Source organism: Semicossyphus pulcher, unplaced genomic scaffold (assembly GCF_022749685.1).
Source record: "Semicossyphus pulcher isolate SPU_LCO1_2020_fin unplaced genomic scaffold, fSemPul1.0.p SCAF_20, whole genome shotgun sequence".
Lineage (NCBI taxonomy): Eukaryota > Metazoa > Chordata > Actinopteri > Labriformes > Labridae > Semicossyphus > Semicossyphus pulcher.
The window spans coordinates 1,392,800-1,413,102 of NW_027211694.1; the positions used below are offsets into that span (position 1 = coordinate 1,392,800).

The 20,303-nt window shown below is 42.8% G+C and overlaps 1 protein-coding gene across 1 annotated transcript in view; it reads right to left on the reverse strand.

The window, feature by feature from the left end:
* Nucleotides 1–4,004: 4,004 nt before the first annotated feature.
* Nucleotides 4,005–20,303, reverse strand: part of LOC138599291 (leucine-rich repeat-containing G-protein coupled receptor 5-like) — a 33,475-nt gene continuing 17,176 nt past the window's right edge. Inside the window, exons 5-20 of the mRNA XM_069670878.1 lie at nt 18,937–19,152; nt 17,759–17,830; nt 14,223–14,291; nt 14,054–14,125; nt 13,372–13,443; nt 12,727–12,795; nt 10,900–10,971; nt 10,607–10,672; nt 10,272–10,343; nt 9,583–9,654; nt 9,314–9,439; nt 8,952–9,091; nt 8,725–8,808; nt 8,325–8,568; nt 7,197–7,354; nt 4,005–7,117 (exon numbers count right to left, since the gene is read on the reverse strand). Of these exons, the coding sequence (XP_069526979.1) occupies nt 6,396–7,117; nt 7,197–7,354; nt 8,325–8,568; nt 8,725–8,808; nt 8,952–9,091; nt 9,314–9,439; nt 9,583–9,654; nt 10,272–10,343; nt 10,607–10,672; nt 10,900–10,971; nt 12,727–12,795; nt 13,372–13,443; nt 14,054–14,125; nt 14,223–14,291; nt 17,759–17,830; nt 18,937–19,152 (2,326 nt within the window). The 3' untranslated portion in view covers nt 4,005–6,395. The remainder of the gene's footprint in view (nt 7,118–7,196; nt 7,355–8,324; nt 8,569–8,724; nt 8,809–8,951; nt 9,092–9,313; nt 9,440–9,582; nt 9,655–10,271; nt 10,344–10,606; nt 10,673–10,899; nt 10,972–12,726; nt 12,796–13,371; nt 13,444–14,053; nt 14,126–14,222; nt 14,292–17,758; nt 17,831–18,936; nt 19,153–20,303) is intronic.

Genomic DNA, 20,303 nt, shown 5'->3' on the forward strand with positions numbered 1-20,303 from the left:
GAGTCAGGTATGAGCTCACACAGGTGCTCCAAATGTGTCAAATCTTCTTCTGTGGTTTTAATTGAGAGAAATATTCCTTTTAGGGGGAAATTCTTCTTCGTGTGGCGTCTGCGTATCGCCTCTGTCTGCCAGCTGAACTTTGAGCTTTGAACAGGAAAAGGTAAGACATCCACACACCTGACGCAGGTGGGTAACACACCTGAGTGTGTGCGTGCGTGTGTGTGTGTGTGTGTGAGAGAGAGGGAGGAGGCCATAAACCAGAATCATCTCACTGGTGCACATACAGACACACATTGGTAACGCTATACTTCTGAGGACCATAAACTGACATCCATACAGGTTACATTTGAAAAACGTGCTCACTCACCTCCTGCATCCTCAGAATTCAATTACAAGACTGACACCATAATCTCTGTGCAATGAATATTAAGTTAAAGCCAGGACCATGTTAGCTTAGCTTAGCTTAGCATTAAGACTTAAAGGTCCCATATTATACTCTTTTTCAGCAAGTTCAAATTGGTCTCAGAGGTCAGATACCCAAAGGAGACAAATTCCACCTGCCAGCTTCTCTCACATTATCTCTGCAGACATTTCACACATATTATAAGTCCTGACTTATATTGTTGGATCGAGACGTTTGATTTGTTTTGTTCATGTGAAAACACACAAGAAGTCCTCTCATGTCTAACACTAACAATGGACCTCATAAAGACAGACTTGCTGAGCTCACACACACACACCTGCAGGATCCTTATCTGCTGTATGTCAGAGGTAAACACTCTGCTGTCCTTGATGTATAGCCAACATACAAGGCTGTAGAAACAGGAAGTCCAGCTCTCATTTATCCAGCAGAGGGCGCTAAAGACAGTGACTGAAACACAAATGACACTAAATAAGAGTTACTTAAACTCACCACTAAAAGTTTGTTTTTGTTGTGATTTGCATATAAAGAAGATATTTACTATATAAGATATTTATGATGTTATTATTGTAGTTACATTTAAAGTTTGAAACTAGCTGCTAGTTTGTTAAAAGTTATTGTAATTACAAATAGCTGACGCACCCCCGTCACATTTGCATAATGTAATATTATGTTTTCATAAAGAGACACATGACACAGAATCCTTCATTGATATTAATATAATAAGATAAGAACAATAATATTTAAGTTGTTACAGAAGATCAAGAGTCAAAAGTTGAGGAAAGGAAGTGATTACATGATAAATACCAGTAAAAACACTAATAGAAAACTATTTACATTTAAACTTTGACATATAATAACTATGTATATGTGACTAAATGTTTCTATTGTTCCATCATGCACCGCATGCTCTACCATCCTTCGGCCAGCAGGTGGCAGTGCCGACTGTTTAAAGAGTGACAGTTCTCTTGTCCTGCCGCTGGCAGAGAAGCGCAGTGAAGAAGTTTCAAGTTTTATTGAACAACAAAAGTTAAATTGATCAAAATATACAAAAAAAATCCGTGAGTCTCTGTGTTTGACCAGCAGATGGCGCTACAGGACAGGGAGGTGTCTCTCATCATCCTCCTCCAACGATCGTGCCTTGTTGACCCTTCTTTGACTTCCTTTCTTTTTAGTGCCACAAATGTAAACAAATAAAAAATAAAAGGTTTAATTTAATGACTGAAAGTGTGAAGAATTCTTTAAAACAGCTCGTAGATATTTTTATATATTAGGAGAAGAAAACAATATTTATTTTTACAAGCCAATAAATCACCTATAAATTTCTCTGAAGGGGATTTTCAATCTGGTGCTGATTATAAAGACAAAACAAAGGTTTTTACGAGGTGTTTTCCAGTTTGATTTGCAGATGAGTGGCTTCAAAGAAATGCTCCATTTAACTTAAACTAACAGGAAATTAAAAGAACAGCCCACCTATTAAACTGTTACGGGACCTCTGGGTCATTTTAAAATGAAAACCTGTTTTAAAAGTTTAAATAAAAAGAAGCAATGCAACATAAAGAATTAACGGATGATTTTTCTTATATTCCAACTGTTTGTCTCTGTGACCTCTGACCTCTCTGCTTCTCTATGAATAACAAAATAATTTGTTTCACAATCGTTCTGCTGTTCACTCTTATCTTATCACCATCACTCTCTCAATCCCTCCATTGTCTTTCTTATCAGTGTTGTGTTTATTATCGGCTACAGTGTTAAAACAAACAGATTCTCAAATGTGACAATTTTTCTTTGAATGTTTTAAGTTTTATACTTTAAACCAACACAGGATGATTTCTTTCTCTGGAGTAAATCCAGCAAAGTCTCAAAATTAAATGATATGAAATCAGAAACAGCAACAATGACTCATTGCTCCAGTTTCTTCATTATTTGTTCTGGGTAATTGTGCGATTGATTTAAATCTCTGTGACTCACCTCAAGTTCAAACTGAGTATAAATATCCAGACTACGTCACGATTAGCTTCATGTCAGCTGTGAAATAAGAACAAGCTAATTGAATTACCGTGTTAACTTTCTCCTCACTGACTGTCGATGTAGATGCTCTTAATGAAACATCAAAAACTCTTCTTCTCTTTGAGGGAACAACTCCTCAACACCTGGTTGTTTCACCGTCTGCTCAGCTACGAGCGACTCGGCTGAGCTGTTCTGGGACGTAACCCCCCGTTAAACCGCAACGGGTTTTTACACCTCGATATTTTGTACACATTAAATGAGTGATATATAAAATCTTAATCAGTGAGCTTTAGAGGTGCTGGTCGGTGAATCTTCTTACCTTTGGCTCGAACCAGGTTAGCCCCCCTTTTTCTATTCTTTATGCTAAGCTAAGCTAACCTGCTTCTCCTTGTTTCTAATCCAAACACTCTTCTTAAATCAGAAAATCTGGTGCCTTGGTTACCTACAATGTAACCACCCACAGACCGTTTTTTTCCATTCTTTATGCTAAGCTAAGCTAAGCTACCGTATGAAGCTGATAATGGATAAATCATTGTTTTCAATGAACACATTCTTCTTACCTGTGAAAACGTGGCATCTTTATTACCCACAATGCAACCCCCCACAGACAGTTTTTCAATTCTTTATGCTAAGCTAAGCTAACCTACAATGCAACCCTCCTTCAAAGAGTTTTTCCCTTTTTTAATGCTAAGCTAAGCTAACTTGCTGCTGGCTGAAATGAAGCTGAAAATGGATAAATCATTGTTTTTAATCCCCACATTCTTCTTACCTGTGAAAACCTTTATTACCCACAATGCAACCCCCCACAGACGGTAAGGTTGGAGATTCCATTGTGTTATGCTAGTACAGGCTAATGTAGCCTCAAGAAGCTAGCGAGCAGCAAAGAAGCGAACGTCTTTCTAAATATCACACCGGCAGATTTTCAAACATGTAGCCCCAACTGATGCTGACTCAAGTGACATCACTTGAGGACATTATGCAGCTCCCTCCGGAGGCACTAAAGTATTTAAACTACATTTAAAACAGAGGCAGTCGTACCCGCTATTACCTGCAAACATACACCATGTGGAAAATCAGTGATGCTTCCCCATAAAACCCTGCAGACCCGACTACAGTTCCCATAAGTCTTTGCGATAAATATCAAAATGTCACAGGAGCTAAACTTGTTAAATTAAAAGTATTTTAATGTTAAATAAAGACACAATGTTTCAAACTTAACAGGACAGCTGCACATCTATTGAAGTATGGTCATAAAACTTGCTTTAGTCGAAATTCTTCTTCTGTCTATTTAAAAACCTGATTGAGAAAATACATCACGTCTGGTGTCAGAGAAGCAGCAGGATGCCGCTGATCATTGATGATACGTCTCTGAAACCTTAAACACGCTTCAGGATCTGCTGATGTGGAAAGATGACTTTACGACTCGCACAGCTCTGCTCTTCACGCTGCTGTGCGTCATCGTGTAATTGTTCACATTCTAATCTGTTTTTATCCTCACATGAATCACGGTGGCCCAAATAATGACTGATGTGTGACGATGTGGATGAATCATAGAACACAACAAACACCTCGGTGCAGTTACAGCCACGTTGTTTTATTTACGTCACAATCTAAGAACTAAACAACACAAAACTTTTCAATATTTACAAGTTTACACGAGAAAACAGGTGAACAGGACTTTTTTTTTTTACTTTTTAAGTGCTGATTGTTGAAAGTGCAGCAGTTAAACTGTCACACACAGCGGACATTCAGACAGTCGATGCTTTTTTTTTTTGTTTCCATTGTTGCAGCACTGGGCGGAGCTACAAAGCAGGCCCCGCCCCCACACATGATACTAGTGAACACAACAGCTTTGATACAATTTAAAATAAACATGCGACACAGTAATTGTTTTTGCAGTTGACAACTTTGTTTCTTTTATCTTAGGATCCACTTTTTCACTCCGTTACGAAACTTTTAATCACGTCGTATTTTCCTCATGTGATGAAGAAAGATCGGTTCTTATCACTTAGCCTTCGTGTCCAGGAAAATGTTTCTCAATGCAGTGACTGTTTCAAATTCCTCGAAACTTTTAAAACAGTAACCGCAACTAGATGCAACTCATTCCAGCAGCTTGACGACCAAGTGGCCATTTTGAGGAACTGCAGTTTTTCACACCGCGGTTGCTTCACTGGTCGTCTATAATGCACTGAACTGAATTTGGGCAGCGCTGCACGGTGGTGCACGGTTAGCGCTGTCACCCTAGAAGGTTCCTGGTTCGAACCCAGGTTCAGGCGTAGTGGGCCTTTCTGTGTGGAGCCTGCATGTTCTCCCCGTGCATGTGTGGGTTCCCTCCGGGTACTCCGGCTTCCTCCCACAGTCCAAAGACATGCTCGTTAGGGTCATTGGTGACTCTAACATTTGACGTAGGTGTGAGTGTGAGCATGAAAGGTTGTCTGTCTCTGTGTGTCAGCCCTGTGATTGACTGGTGATCTGTCCAGGTGTCCAATGACAGCTGGGATTGGCTCCAGCCCCCTGCGACCCTGAACAGGATAAGCGGTATAGATAATTGATGGATGAATTTGGGCATTACTTTCTTGTAAGTATTCGTGATGTACAGTAAGTTCGGGACGTGAGAATGTGTGCACAATGTGGAAGATGCACGTCAATCACATTTGTGAAGGTTTGTCATTTAAGAAGAATCTTAAATATTTACATTTAACAGTTTGTAACAAACAAAAACACTAAAAAAGCACTCAGAATGTGTTTAGACCTTTCTTGGCTGCATCACTGACGACTGACGAGTGTAAATATATTTAATCTGGTGTGAGACACAACGACATGTAAACGAGGCCACAGCGAACGTACAAACATGAGTTCAACAAAGACATTTCTCAGTCTACACAATAGAAAATAGGATTGTCACAGTAGCATCTTTTTACAACATTATGTACACACAGTTACCGTACACACACACACACACAGTCACACATAAGGGGTCTGAACAGAGGGAAAAAATATATTCATGGAAATACACAAGAACCTCGAAAGTACTCGACGACATGAGTAAATATATGTTTCTAGTAAGCAGCTGAACACGAGCTTCTTTTGTGTTTCTTGTCTCCGCTTCCTGTTTTCAGTTTTGAGGGGTCGACTCTGTGACAAAACTCACACAGACGCTGAAGTTTTCACACACACCCGTAAAAACACATTAGCTCTGGACACACGCACACGGACAGACGCACTCACAGACATAATGCTCAGCAGCATTTGGTAGAACATTTGGTTGGCAGTAACACAACGCTGTCAAACGTGTCATATTTCAAAATAAAAGCTGTCGACTGCTCATCGTGCGTGTGTGTAAGTGAACGTGTGCGTGACCAATCAGAAAGGGGAAGATGTTCATTAAAGTTCATACTCTTCTTTTTTCATAAGAATCGATCCGGCTCTTAAATGCTGATCGATTTTACTGGACATACAAAACCACGAGAGACAAAGATAAAGAGAGAGAGAGATGGACTCAAACTGGCCGTGTGTGCTGTACATGTTCCTTCTTTCACCGTCCTCTGCTACATTTGCTACCTCACAGTCCCAAAAGTCAGCATGTGCGTGAATGTGTGTGTGTGTGTTTGTGTTAAGTCTTTGGCTCACCTGACAAAAGTCCAAGCAGAGCCCCCTGCAGGCCGCAGTGCTCTTTGCAGCCACAATTTTAGCAGTTTATCAAGTTATATTCAGACCTGGGGCTTTGTTATGGTCCAAATCATGAATTTAAGTGCCACCGCAAATAACTAGTTTTAGTCTAGTTGGACACCTTTGTTGGAAGCTACCCTTTACAGGTTTATGACCTTTAAAGGAAAAGCAAAATCACCTGAAAATACTGAAAATAATCAAACCAACAAGATAAGATGAGTTTTTGAGTTTTCATCAGACTGTTCAGAAATTTGGCAGGTGAGCACTTCAGACTGTTTTGTGTTTGTGTGTCAGTCTAGAGATGTGGAACGACGAACGCCACTGAATGTTGTGTTTTACTCCTTCCTCTCTCCTCCTCCTCTTCCTCCTTTGTTCCTCCGACTGCCACCAGCGCCTGTGTCGAGTCACATGACTGTTTCTCGGCGTCCTCGTCATATGTAGGATCCATCAGGCTCGGCCTCGACCTTCTTCCAGATCCTCCTCTTCCTCCAATGCAGAGTCTGGGCACCGTCACGGCCCCACAGGTTCGTTTGGCGAGCGCTGCCAGCTCTTGCCGGGCGAAAGGGTTGAAGAGGATGTAGAGCAGCGGGTTGACGCAGGCCGGCAGTGGAGCCACAAGCAGCAGCACCCCCTTCGCTGCTTCGGGTCCGGCAGCGGGGAGGCGCAGCAGGGAGGAGAAGGAGAGGAAGGCGACGGGGAGGTAGAGGAGGCAGTCAGAGAAGAGCAGCCAGGCGACATGTCGAGTCAATGCGGCCTCCTCTTCAGAGGCGGATGGAGCTTTGTTTGCCTGGCAGTAAAGGCGAGTGAAGGCGAGCGTCATGAAGAGGAAGCACAACGAATCAAGGAGCACCAGGGAGACGGAGAAGGCAAGGGCGGTTGAAGAGGAGGAAGAAGGCAGAGGTAGACAGAGGGAGGTACTGCTCTGTCCAGCTACCAGGGGGGGCAGTGTGAGGGCCAGGCCCAACAAGAAGCACAGGCAGACGGCGAGACGGACAGAGAGTGGTGATGAGGAGCGACCTGGAGAGAGAGGACAGGGTAAGGACCTTGAGAATACTGTCCAGATTTGTGTTTGTTTGTTGAGTTTGTTTAAACTGACCTTTGTGTCCATCAGTTTTGTTGTTGCGGTGCGTGGCTGCGGCAAAGCATCGTTCCATCACCGCAAGGGTGAGAAGGAAGAGGCCCGTCTGCGATGCAAATACACACAGGAAGCCGCTGAGTCTACACAGCAAGGTGCTCTCCCACCTCGCACCGTACCTGCAGAGACGAACACAAAAGACGTGAAGGCAAGACTAAATATCCAAGAAGTCCTGGATTCTGGGGATGTCTTGGGGATTTGGGGAATACTGTGGTTCCTTGAATCAATAACGTTGCCAAAGTCCCTGCCATACCAAGAGTCCCTTATCAACTCTTGAATTCCCAGTGCTCACAAGAGTCCCCCCAGGTCCCAACAAGCAGTAATTTCAGAGTTCCAAGAATCCCCACAATACTGAGTCCTCCATAAAGTCCACAGTGGTTCAAGAGTCCCCCAAATCCCTACAAACCACCGTATTCCCAGAGTCCTAACAATCCCGTGACTCCGCAAAATTATTAACATTTCAAGAGTGCCTGCAATCCCCAGAGTGTCCCATAACTTCTGGAGTTCCCGGGCCTACAAGAGTCCCCCAAGTCCCATACCAACCACAGTATTCCCAGAGTCTCCAGGATCTATTGCACCGGCCAATTCCCATCAATCCCAAGAGTCCCCCAAGTTCCCAAAAGTCACAGTTTTGTCAGGATCCCCATTGCGTTCCCAGTCCCCCAAGTCCCTACAAACAACAGTACTCTAATAGTCGCAAGAGTCCCCCATAACCTTAAGAGTTCTTGATGCTCTAAGAGTCCCCTTTGTCCTCACAAACCACAGTATTCTCCACAGTCCCCAGGATCCAGAGCATTGTTACTACGAGTCGCTTAATCCCTTGAGTCCCCAGAGTTGTAAGCATGATAAGAATCCCAACAATTCCAAAATGGCCCCATCATTTCTAGTGTTCCCAGTGCAGCTCCAAGAGTCCCCTGTGTCCCTACAACCTCCAGAGTCCAAACAATCTCAAGTGTTACCCAAAACCTCTGGAGTTCCTGATGCTCCAAACTGAATTATACCCCATTCCTAACAATGTCAAGAGTCCCAATAACTTCTAGAGTTTCTAGTCCTCCAGGACTCCCGAGTCCCCCTGATTCAGCTGTGTACCTCCAGAAGCTGCCAAACGTCCAGGCATCCACTGCTGCCAACCAGCCACTCCAGATTCCCATCAGGCCGTTCACCAGGGCAAGTAGGCCAATCAGCAGCTTAGGTGTTGTGACTGAGGAGACCGGGGAAAAGAAGACTGACAGAACTACCAGGCTGTTGCTGACCAATGAGAGAGCTGCGATGAGCCACACCCCTCCTCGGATCAACCAGCTGCCGAGCAGATGGAGGCAGGGACGGAACGGTCCTGGAGGATAATTACACCAAATACCAGTTTACTTACATTTTACAATCAAGTCGAAATCATTGATAACCATGCTGTTGAGTCTTCACGTCCTTAAAAGTATTAGATGTAAATTGTGTTTGCATAAGTTTATTGGTGGTTTCATAGCTGTTGTGTTACCTGGTGCAGGGCTGCAGTGGACGGAGTGTTGAAGTTTGGGTTCATCTTCAAACTCCATCAGAAAGTCCTCCCAGTCTTGATCTACTGCAGATTCACAATTAGAAGAGAAGTTCATGTGTCTTTCTATTTTTTTTAGATCTTTGTTTAAAACACTTTTATATTGTGTCTGTGATGCTTTGCAAACTGTGGTTATCTAACCTGATAAATACTGATGTGTTTGGTCTCACCTTGGCTGGAGAGGACGGAGGTCTCTTTCCTTGTAGAGTCTACTGCCTCCTCTTTCTCCCACGATGAACCACCTCCTCCCCCTCTCCTCTCACAGGAGACGAAGGCACAGCACTGGAAGGCGTAAGGGAGCTCCATCACCCTGACACACACATGTACACAAAACACTGTTTAATGCGATGTCAGTGATGTCATCCCCCCTCTGGCAGCCATGTTGGAGGTCCAGCATCGCAGCAGGAAGCGTTTTGTTTGGTGTTTCATGTTTCATGTTGTGGAAAGTAAGCCTCGGATCAACTGCAGTGTTTCCCAATACAAAAAACACATGTTTATCTATGTGTGCGTCTGTGTGTGTGTGTGTGTCCACCTGACGCGGGGCAGGTCCTCCCGGGGGAGTAACTCCATCAGCTTTGTGTTTCCAGCCAAACGCAGGTGAGTTAAAGTCTGCAGACCAGTCAGAGGCAGAGACGCCAGCTGATTGGAGGAGAGGTCGCTGCAGAGACAGACAGTTACTGTTACTGTTATGCTTGGCGCAATACAGAGTGGGCAAAGGCTTTAGTACAACAGTCGAGTGACTTTGTACCAACCAGTTAAGACACTAGTGGTTTACTGGTTAACTTCTGTTTTTTAACTCACAGTTTGGTGAGAGCAGGCAGAGCAGAGAAAGAGTTCAGCTTCACTGATGACAACCTGTTCCACGATAAATCACTGCAAAGAGAGAAAGATGGAGAGGACGTCAGGAAATTGAACCACCAACCTTCTACTGAAAAATCATAATCATCCTACCTGAGTAATTAAAGTTTAATCTGTCAGTAACCTCTGGGAGCTGACCTGATTCTTACTGTTGTGTAGGATTAGCTGTTAGCTCAGATTAAGCACGGGTTCTGTTTAACAGCGGCTCGTTGTTTCTAATCCCGGCGTAAAGGAAAGTGTGTGTGTAATAATCTTATGTTTATAATACCATAATAAGTCATAATGTCCACAGAGGCATGGCAGAGAGTGTTGGAAGTACAACAATGAAACACTTTACTGTTAATGTTGCTGTTGTGATGAAGTGTAAGTTTTTCTACAGTGTGGTGTAACTGCTCTAAAGTGAAATATGTGAGGATCAGCTGTGTCAGAAGTATTTCAGTGGAGATTCCTGACTTGGAGCCAGACGATTTCATCATACCTGTCCCGTCATCCAGCGGACCACCTGGATCTGAGTCTGCTTCCATTTAGACGTATTTAAAGGGGGCATCTCCGGATCAATGCTCCGGAGCTCCAACCTAATTAAACCTGCAGTGTGTGTGTGTGCGTGTGTGTGTGTGTGTGTGTGTTCTTACAGGGAGCGTAGTGACATCAGACCGTGAAAGGTGTTCTCCTCCAGTTCCTCTATCTCGTTATGGTGCAGATCACTGCAGCACACACACACGCACAATATTTCCATTACATCACAGTTATCAATCTGTTTCGCAGCATAGAGTGAGTTTTTTTTGGAGTGATCTGATTGGTCGGACATGGTCTACAATGGTGCTAATTATTCCCATGATGCACAGCTGGCTGCACTTTATTGGTTGTATGGTTATTGTTAAGAAGACAGCGACTGTGGAGCAGATAAGATGTTTTGGAGACTTGTGGCTGTATTAAAAAAGTGGAGAGAATTAAGTATTAAACTCACATCTTCTGAACGCTCTCACAGCCGGAGAAGCTGGGCAGACTCTGGATCTGATTATAGGAGAGATCACTGCAGGGAGGAAAGCTTCAGTTGTCATTGCAGTTCAGAAATCCAAAACACACTGAACGCGTCACAGTGCAGCATGTCAACAGGAGCTCACAGCAGATGAAAAAAATATACAGAAATATCTGAGCTCTATTTAATGCATTAACGTTCATGGCCCCCCCGAGGGGACGTAGACGTCCTCTAGCGCCACCATCAGGTCACAGTTTACTACAGTTTGTATTTGGACTCACAGCAGCTGAAGGTTTGGAAGCTGTTCACACATTGAACTGGGCAGAGAGGTGATCCGAGCGCCTGTGATTGTCCTGCAAAAACACAAAACACACACACACAGAAAAGAAACAGAGGTCAAGGGTCATCATCTGCTCATGGGTAATTAGGCACTAAATCTTAATCCTGCTGTTTAAGAGCCCGACCAGGCCAGGGTGGGATACAGTACGTAGCCGTGTGGTGTGTTCAGGCGAATCTAAGGTACATTGGGTTACACTATGGCGCTTTCAGGGACACTTAATGGTGTGTTCAGGGACAATTAAAAAGACCTGCGATGTGTTCAGGAGCATCAAAGGTGTCTTATTGTGTGGCTCAATGGTGCTTTCAAAGATTATTCAAGCAGAGTGGTGCGTTCAGGAGCTTTTACAAAGCAATTCCATGGGTCCAGGAGCGTTCAAGAAGCATTGTCTTGTGTTTAGGAACCTAACTTAAATAATCATTGTGTGTTCAGTAACATGTAAAAAGCAGCGTGGTGTGTTCAAGCACATCAAATGTTTTTACGGTTGTACTATCTAACCCTCTGATATGGAATCCTGTGATTTGAAGATGTAACTAGATAGATTATGGTGTGTTCAGGGGCATGTAAAAAGAATTATTACGGCGTTAAGGAACATTTTAAAAGCTGCGTGGTGTGTTCAGGAGCATGTTCAAAGTTGTATTATGGTGTGCTAATTTGAATAATACTGCGTTCAGGTGCGTTTACAATATAGTATTATGGTGTGTTCAGGAAACCTTGTTACTTGTATGTTAAAATAGATTTTATTGTGTTCAGGTGAACTGTGGTGTGTTCAGGAGCAGAAGAAGCATTCTGTTGTTTTCAGTCGGATTATTATTATTAGTAGTAATATGGTGTGTTCAGGGACAGTTACAAAGCAGTGTGGTGCGTTCAGGAGCATTAAAGTTATATTATGATGTGCTAAACTGAATTATGGTGTGTTCAGGTGCATATTAAGGTCTACAAAATTTTTGTGTCCAGGACATCAATACATGTATGATGACGGCTTCAGGTGAACTGTGGTGTGTTCAGGTGATTAGGTGAATGCTTGTGTGTTTATTAGCATCCTGGGAGCATTGTGATGTGTTCAAGTGCATTTAATCTATATTAGATTGTAAGTTTGGCATGTTCAGGAGCAAAGAATATGGTGTGTTCAGGTGCTTTCAAGCTATATTATAATGCATTTTGTGAATAATTGTGTATTCCGGGGAATATCATCTGAGTTATGGTGCGTTCAGGTGCATTATGAAGTCTGGTCTCTGCACCAGAACAAGAGTAAACTGATCATGTTATATAAAAAAGGTTTTAGTGGGTTGTTATGAAACAGGTTAGTTAGATTCCCCTGTCCTGTCGAGGCGTTCAGGAACACTGGGCGGAATCATTATAAAATCAGGGAGTTGGAGAATGTGTGACGGTTTGTTTGCTTGGATTTTTATTTCCATCGCTTGGTTCAGAGTGAGGTTACTGTTGAACACACACCGCTTTCAGAAATGAGTTTAAATGGAAAAATACAAGAAAATAAACACGGCGAAGGTGTTTATTATGACATGGAAAAGTGGGTCACAACAAGGAGAGAAAAGACGGATTCAATTTCAGGCCGAGCGGCAGAAAAATAAAGTTACAGTCTGTCAGATAGAATAATAACTGCGGCGTATTAATAACAGCAGTTTGATTTGAGGTTCAGCTCTCAAAACACACACTGATGTCGGCTACAACAGCAAACAGATAGGAAACATTCCTGTGTGTGTGTGTGTGTGTGTGTGTGTGTGTGTGTGTGTGCGCGTGTGTGTCTTACAGGCTCTCCAGGCTCTTGGTTCCCGTCAGATCTGGAAACTCGGTGAGGTCTGCAGCTCCGTTCAGAGAGCTGAGAGACAAGCAGACAGTTTGTGTTTGATAAGAGCCGACAGAAGCAGATTCATGCTGAGAAATGTAATATGTTTGTGCTTAAATTATTTGTGTATTTAGCACCTGATTTACTTATTACTCAATCTCTATTTGATTCTTCATAAAAGTGTAGACTCTGTAGGCTCCCAGAGGTTGTGTCATCGTCAGATGACAGCCGATGGGTTCAGAGATTGCTTATTACTGAGTTAGCATCTTGGACTGACCACTAACTTACATGCTACATATATTTCTCTTTTTGGCCTCATAACAAAAAGAAATTATAGCTCTAAGCTGTTTACAAGGATATGATCAAACAGGTGCTTTCACTTATGTTGCCTACTAAGAGTTGATCATCATTCATCTTCATGGTTCTTTTTTGCACATAAAGTTTGGTGATTGTACGTCATTTAGCACTTTAAAACAGCTCTAACAACCAGGGCGTTTGTAAGCTCTTTCTATATCTATAACACACACATGAGATGTGATAAGAGCAGAAGATAAGACATGTTTACAGCTGTGTTTCATGGCCGTGGTGTGTGTTTGGCGTGTCTCTCACAGTGTTCGTAGCTCTGGGAGGTTCTGAAAGGCAGATCGTCCGACAGACTGGATCGGGTTGTCGTAGAAAAATCTGCCAAACACAAACAGTTCGTCAACGATCAAGTTTCCTCAGCAGGTCTGCAAAGGGCCAGTTTTACTGTGGTCCATAAGTTCTCAGATTAACTGTAATGAATGAAAGTATGTTTCCCTCTCCAACACTGGACTTTAAGACAAGGCAGGTTAACGTGTATAGCTTGTGTGGAGCTATAAGGAAGATATAAAAGGGCAATAAGATAAGTTCTGTTGTATTTAAAGTTTATAATTTATACCTTGATCTTTTACACATTCCTCGGTCCACAAACCAACAGTTTGCAAGCTTTTTTAAAAAACCCTGTACGTGCCTTTTTGTTTTTAAATAAATACATTTCACAAATTCCTTTAAAATATTTTGCATATTTTACTTGACAAACTTTGTTTGTTGGAAGCACAAAAAACACCAAATTTTTAAGAAGATTTAAGAAGAGTAAAATAAAACAGAAGCATCAAAGTTCATTCTTGAACTTGACATTCTAGTCCGACAATAAACATCCCGACTTCATGTCCCCCTGGTGGCTGATATTCTGATTAAACACAGACATTAATGAGTTCTTCAGTACAGCTGAAAGCGTCTCAAAGAACTAGTAAGAGTCAGTGGTACCTACATGGTGATCAGTGAGGGGTTTCCAGTGAAGGCGTGCTCCGGGATGGACTGGATGTTGTTGCTATGGAAACCACTACACAGGAAACAGAACGGATATTAGTTTTATGCTAATGAGCTTCATGTACATATTTTCTTTCCCTATCGAACACACTCGATCAGTTCAGACTCACAGCTCCTTCAGGTGACTGAGCGAGCGGATGGCCGTCGGAAACTCCACCAGATTGTTGTAGTTCAGATCCCTGAAAGAAAGAAAGAAGAAAGAAATTATAAACACGGAAGCTAATTATTGGGAATGTTGGGAGCAACCACACACGCACACAAACACAGACTGGGAATGCCTGGTTTAGACTGGGATCGTCAGCTCTACACTTGAATTAACACTGATCCATCAGATGTTTCAGAAGGATGAAGATTTGGACAAAAATTATTTTATTTATTTATTAGCATTTTATTTAGAGAGAGAGGACAGTGGATTGTGTCGGAAACAGGGGAAGAGAGAGCGGCGATGACAGGTGGCAAAGGACCGAGGGTGGGAGTCGAGCCCGGGGCCGCCACATCGAGGACTGTAGCCTCTGCGTATGGGACACAAGATTTAACCGCCGACCTAAACCGGCGCCCTGACCTTAAATTAGTAAAATAATATGGAATTGGTTTATAGACTGTTTTGGAGCTGCAAAAATTAGGTCGGTTTTGGTTTTTGGAGCCAAAAGTAAACATTTTTGGACGAGAGCGGAGCTGGAGAGAAACGAGGGAATAGAAAACGCTAAGATATCAGCGCTAGCTGGTTAGCAAGATGCTTCCACAATTCGTATTAATTAGGAAGCTAATTTTGGCTAGTGAAAAACAGGCTTTAGACGAAAATACATCTGAATCTTTAGAGTGTTTTTTTTTAACACTTTGGTGGTGACCTGTCAATCACAGGTAGCCCCGCCCTAACCCCTCCCCTCTCTCTGGTCTGTGTGACTCTCAATGGGAGCATCAGTGACTAAATGAACATCATGCTGTGTTGAAGAAGACTTGAAACTAGAGACTGAGACCATAAACTCATTAGGAACATGTTTACTGAGGGAATACATCAGGAGAGGAGGAGGAGCAGTTTCTCATAGACTTCTATAGAATCTTCTTTTTGCGAGCAGTGGAGTCGCCCCCTGCTGGACATGAGAAGGAAAGCAGGTTAAAGAAATTTCTACACTGGCTTCACTTTACAAACGCGGCATCCCTTCTTATATACGGCCTATAATCCATACTGGGAACAGCAGCTCTCTCCTGGTCCCACAGCTCCACAGTGGGAAAGTAGGACTCGTTGTGAGCTGTGGGAACGTCAGCTCTACCCGGAGAAAGTGTTTCATGTAAATGTTTGTGTTTCAAGCTTTGGTGTTTATCTTAATCTATTTTCCGTCTTTTCAGTTTATTAAAGAAACATTTAGCTGTGCCACGCTCGTTTCTTTCATCACCAGCAGAGACTAGAGCATTCTCCAAGTCTACACATGGCTTCAATTAGGTCCTCTCATCCATCTCTGTGCTGCAGGTGGCTGTTACGCACACACACACTGTGTGGAACGGAGCTGCCACATTGTGAAAATACCATTAAATTGAAATTGCTTCAGTCTGGTCCGGTCCTCAGAGTGTGAGTACATGTGTGTCCAGAGGATGATTTGTAACAACAATAGCTTTCTGCCAAACTATTATCGATGCAATTTGTAAGGTAACGATTGGATGGAAGCGGGATACGCAGGTTCTGATTCGGACCGGCTGGAGGCTCATGGGAGGTGCAGAGGGTTTTGGAAAATCTCAATTATCACAGTCTCGAGCTGTAAATTGCGCTCGCTGATTAGGTTCAAAAGGTTATGTTAGAAGGATGGGGAACATCAGGCGTCCTGAAGTAACAGTCCTGCAAACTTCTCCCCCAGAAACTCTCCTGTTTGAACGATCAGAACAAACAATGATCGTGTTCACGGGAAAAACAGTGTTTTGGTCATTATTGGGTTTTGAAGTCTCCGAACATGTCCTGATGAAGACTGTAGGTCAGGTAGGGGTAAAATAAATCACCATAAAGACTAGGAAAAGAAAACACCGTAGCGGTTAGCCTAGCTTAGCATGCTCAGTTCTGAACTTAACACAGACATGAGACTGGTGTCTCTCTGAACATCTCCTGATTGGAAAATCACAAATGAGCTTTCATCTCCAAAATGTTTAGGATTGTTTCTATCTGGTTCAGGCTTTATGCTAAGCTAGGCTAACAACATCCTGACACCAGTATTTCTCTCCAACACAATGTCCACGAGACTTTCCTTAAATACTGTTAAGATTTAGGGGGATTTTTCTCTGCTTTTATTTCTTATGCTAAGCTAGGCTAACAACATCCTGACACCCTGTTCATTGGCATCCACAGCACATCATCAGTTCTTATCCCATTTTTTCCCATAAAGGCTCTTGGGAATGTGTTTGTTTTTGATTGACAGGTGCCTCAGCCTTTCCCACGCAGTGCTGCTGGTGTTTTGGGGGGTTTCATGCTAGCCACAGTGTTTTCGTGGTGCCTCCGAGGTTTCCGAAGAGATGTTTTGAAAGCTGGATTTTAGGTTTTCTGCTCGCCACCATTTTCGTCACTTACTGGAATCAGAAAATCCTACTTTGGGCAAAATCAAAGGGGGCTTCAGCGGAGCCGAGGCGGGCAAGAGAAGAGACACCACCGCAGCTGAAGTCGACCCTGACGCTCTTTGAAAACCTGGGTGGGTTTTTCCTTTAAGACCGAACTTGTTGGATTAATTTATTTAGCTCTGTTTTCATTTCCGTTTTCTTCTCCGCTCTCTGTTTGTGTTTGTAGGTTCAGATGAACATGAGTCCCCGGTGTGGTTTATTATTGCTGATCGTACAGGTACACAGCCCCCTTACACACACACACACACACACACACACACACACAAACATGCTGCCTCTGTGTGTGTGTGTGTGAATAGTAATTATGATTAGCATACAGCCAGGGCCACACACAGAGCCACACACACATACAGTACAGAAGTATTTCCAAATGAAGGCAGTGTGTGTTTGTGTGTTTAAACCTGCTTCTATGGTTGACTGAGAAAACAGAAACATTTCTATACACACACACATTCCTCGAATTACACACACACACACACACACACACACACACACACACACACACACACACACACACACACACACACACCAACATAAACACACACAGGTTAATCTGCCCCGACTCGGTCTAATATCCAGAAACAATCCCTAAAAAATCTGATCACATGCTCACTGGAATACTGTAGCGGATATGTTGAACATTAAGCGTTCACTTTTTTACACTGTGTCACTTTTTGTACATATAATAATTAACATCCAATGATATAATAATAATTATATTAATCATATACGTTTTTTTAATCACTCTGCAGGTGCTTTTTCTGGTGATATTTAACTCTACTGCTAAACAACCCAGCTGACGACAGGATGGACTCATGATTAGCTTGTTAGCGCTGAAGCTAGCTATCTTTAAAAAAGAATTCCCAAAATGTTGCAGCGTTGTTTGAATAAATCCCATCAAGTGTCCTTTACAGATGTATAAATTAAACCTTCCTCACATCTCCTAACCCTCCATCCTGACCCCAATTCAACCCTGACTTCTCCAACCCCTCCCCAAAACACAAACACACACACACACACACACACACACACGCACACAGAAACTCACAGCGTCTCCAAACTGTGGAGTCCGTGGAAGCAGTTCGGTCCCATGGAAACGATCCTATTGTTGTTGAGATGCCTATGGAGAGAGAGAGACTGATTGACTAATGAAGCAGACAAAGAGTGTGTGTGTGTGTGCGTGCATGTGTGTATGTGTGTGTGTGTCTTTCTAAAAAGGGGCCCCGGGGCCTCTCAAGAAGGTTTTTTTTCTTTTGGTAATTTCATGCAAATTAGCTTTAAGCCGATTGGACAAAAGAAATGACAGCAGACTTCAATGCTGCCGCGCTGAATGCCATCACACACACACACACACACACACACACACACCAATAACACACGAACAGAGAGGTTTTGCGTGTTATTAAGGAGCTATTAAAGACAGACAGGACAGTCGCTGCCACGGTTAAACTTAATGCAGAATGTAAGAACAGCGCCTAGCAACAGTGCGCACACACACACACACACACACACACACACACACACAAGATAGAAACATGACCAAAACACAGGTTCGATAACCCTAACAAAAACTGTTTGTAAACACAGGTGTAGATATTTTAAGTTCAATTAGTTCAGTTTTCTGAATTTATTCGGTCTTGTAAATAACTTACCAGCTGCCAAACCAACCGACGATCTTTCAGTTAATAGCTAACAAGGTAACTGACTAACCAGGGACTGATGTTAACCCAGTGGCTAACCACCTGACCAGACACCTGGCTAACCAAATAAAGAAATGATTAGCTAATCAGGCAGCTACCTAACCCAATGATTAACCAACAGAATAACTTACTGACCCGCCAACTGAGTTACCAACCAGTAAACTCACATGCTAACCAAAAAGCACACAAATGGCTGAACAACAAGCTAACTAACTTGTAATCAGCTAGCTAAACCACTACTAGCCATGTGTCTAACTTTTACAAACCAATTGACAAGATTTCTTGGTTAGCTCGCTTGTAATTCGCTAACCAAATGAATAAACTACTTGCTAACAAGCTAACTAACCTACAGTACATGGCTATAATTAGCTTTCTTGCTAACTGTTACTGCTACCTACAACAACAAACTGACTAACAATTAGCTTACTTCCCACAAACCAACCGTCCAAACTTCTAGCTAGCTACTCCTTTCCTCAATCTGTGCATTTGAAGGCTAACCGTGTGAGTGTGTTTGTGTTGTACGTACAGCACCACCAGGCGGCCCAGCTTGCTGAAGGCGTGATCCGGGACGTGGCTGATGTGGTTGAGGGCGAGCGTCATGGCCTGCAGGGCGGGCAGGTCACTCAGAGCCTCCACCGGCACCCCCGTCAGAGAGTTATCGTCCAGCCAAAGGTGACGGAGCGAGCGGAGGCCGGAGAAACAGCCGACGGGGACGCTGGAGATGTGATTGGCGTCCAGACGGCTACAGAGACAAAAATACAAAGAGTGTAAGTTTACTACCAAGCAACTAGTCATTTTAATTGTCTGATTAAATTTGCCTCTTTGCAATCCTGACATGTTTGAATCCTGGACAAACCATGGAAAGGGCACTGTCTCTTCGACTTGAGAAGCGCTACAATTATTCTGATTTCGTCTTAATCAGGATGGTAGTGAAAGGAAGTTAGATGAAAACATTTGGTGAATAAACCCCTCAGTTTCTGGCATTTCCACCTTCGTTTCTCCATAAATCGTTAATAAAAAGAATATAAAAAGGTTGGTGGAAAGCATCTCCTCTTAAAATATGCAGAGGAGACGTTGAGCTTTGATGCAGGCCTGTATTTGAAGAATATAAAACGAAGGCCTCGCTCACTTTGAAGCAGCTTAAGAGGAACATTAGAGATCAAGTGTTTGAACAGCAGAGGAATGATCGGCGGGCTTCTCAAGCACCACTCGACCAGCCAACGAGCTCTTAGGCTAAACGAAGGTATTTTAATGAGCTCAGGCTTTATTCTGAGAGTTTGTTAGTGTGGTAGTCGCTGCCAACTGAAAACTCAAGAAAAGTGCAAGCACCTCGAATTTGTACTTAAAGGGTAATTTAGACCTTTTTTTTTCTTTTACATATTTTGGGGTCTTAATGACTAATAGGTAGAAAAAGCTTGGGAATGTCTCCAATAGATTTCTTCATCCTGCAGCAGTGAAACAGGCTGTAATGGCTGCAACATAATCCTCGATGGGTCAAAGGTCGTCCACTAAAAGTTCTTGTTGTTTCCACCGACAGGCTCAGATTGTTATTCTAAGTGTGTGACAACATGACAGAAAGGATCCCTACAGAGATAGACCTTTTTGTTACAGAGGAAGATGATTGTTTTAACCACACACAGACGTTACATCGCTCTCTGCACACACACCAGACTCCATTCAGAAAAACACTGATTTCACCTTGCAGACATGGAAGTTGCTGGGTTATCTCTCCCATCATTGTTTCTTTTTTGCGTGACTTTGATGTTCAAAATGGTGAGTTCAAGTGCAAAACAATAATTGTCTAGCGCAAAATAACACGGGAAACTAAACGTTCAAGGCACCAGAAACTCCTATTTTCTATGGAGGTAAAATTACTGTTTGTGTCAATAAAGT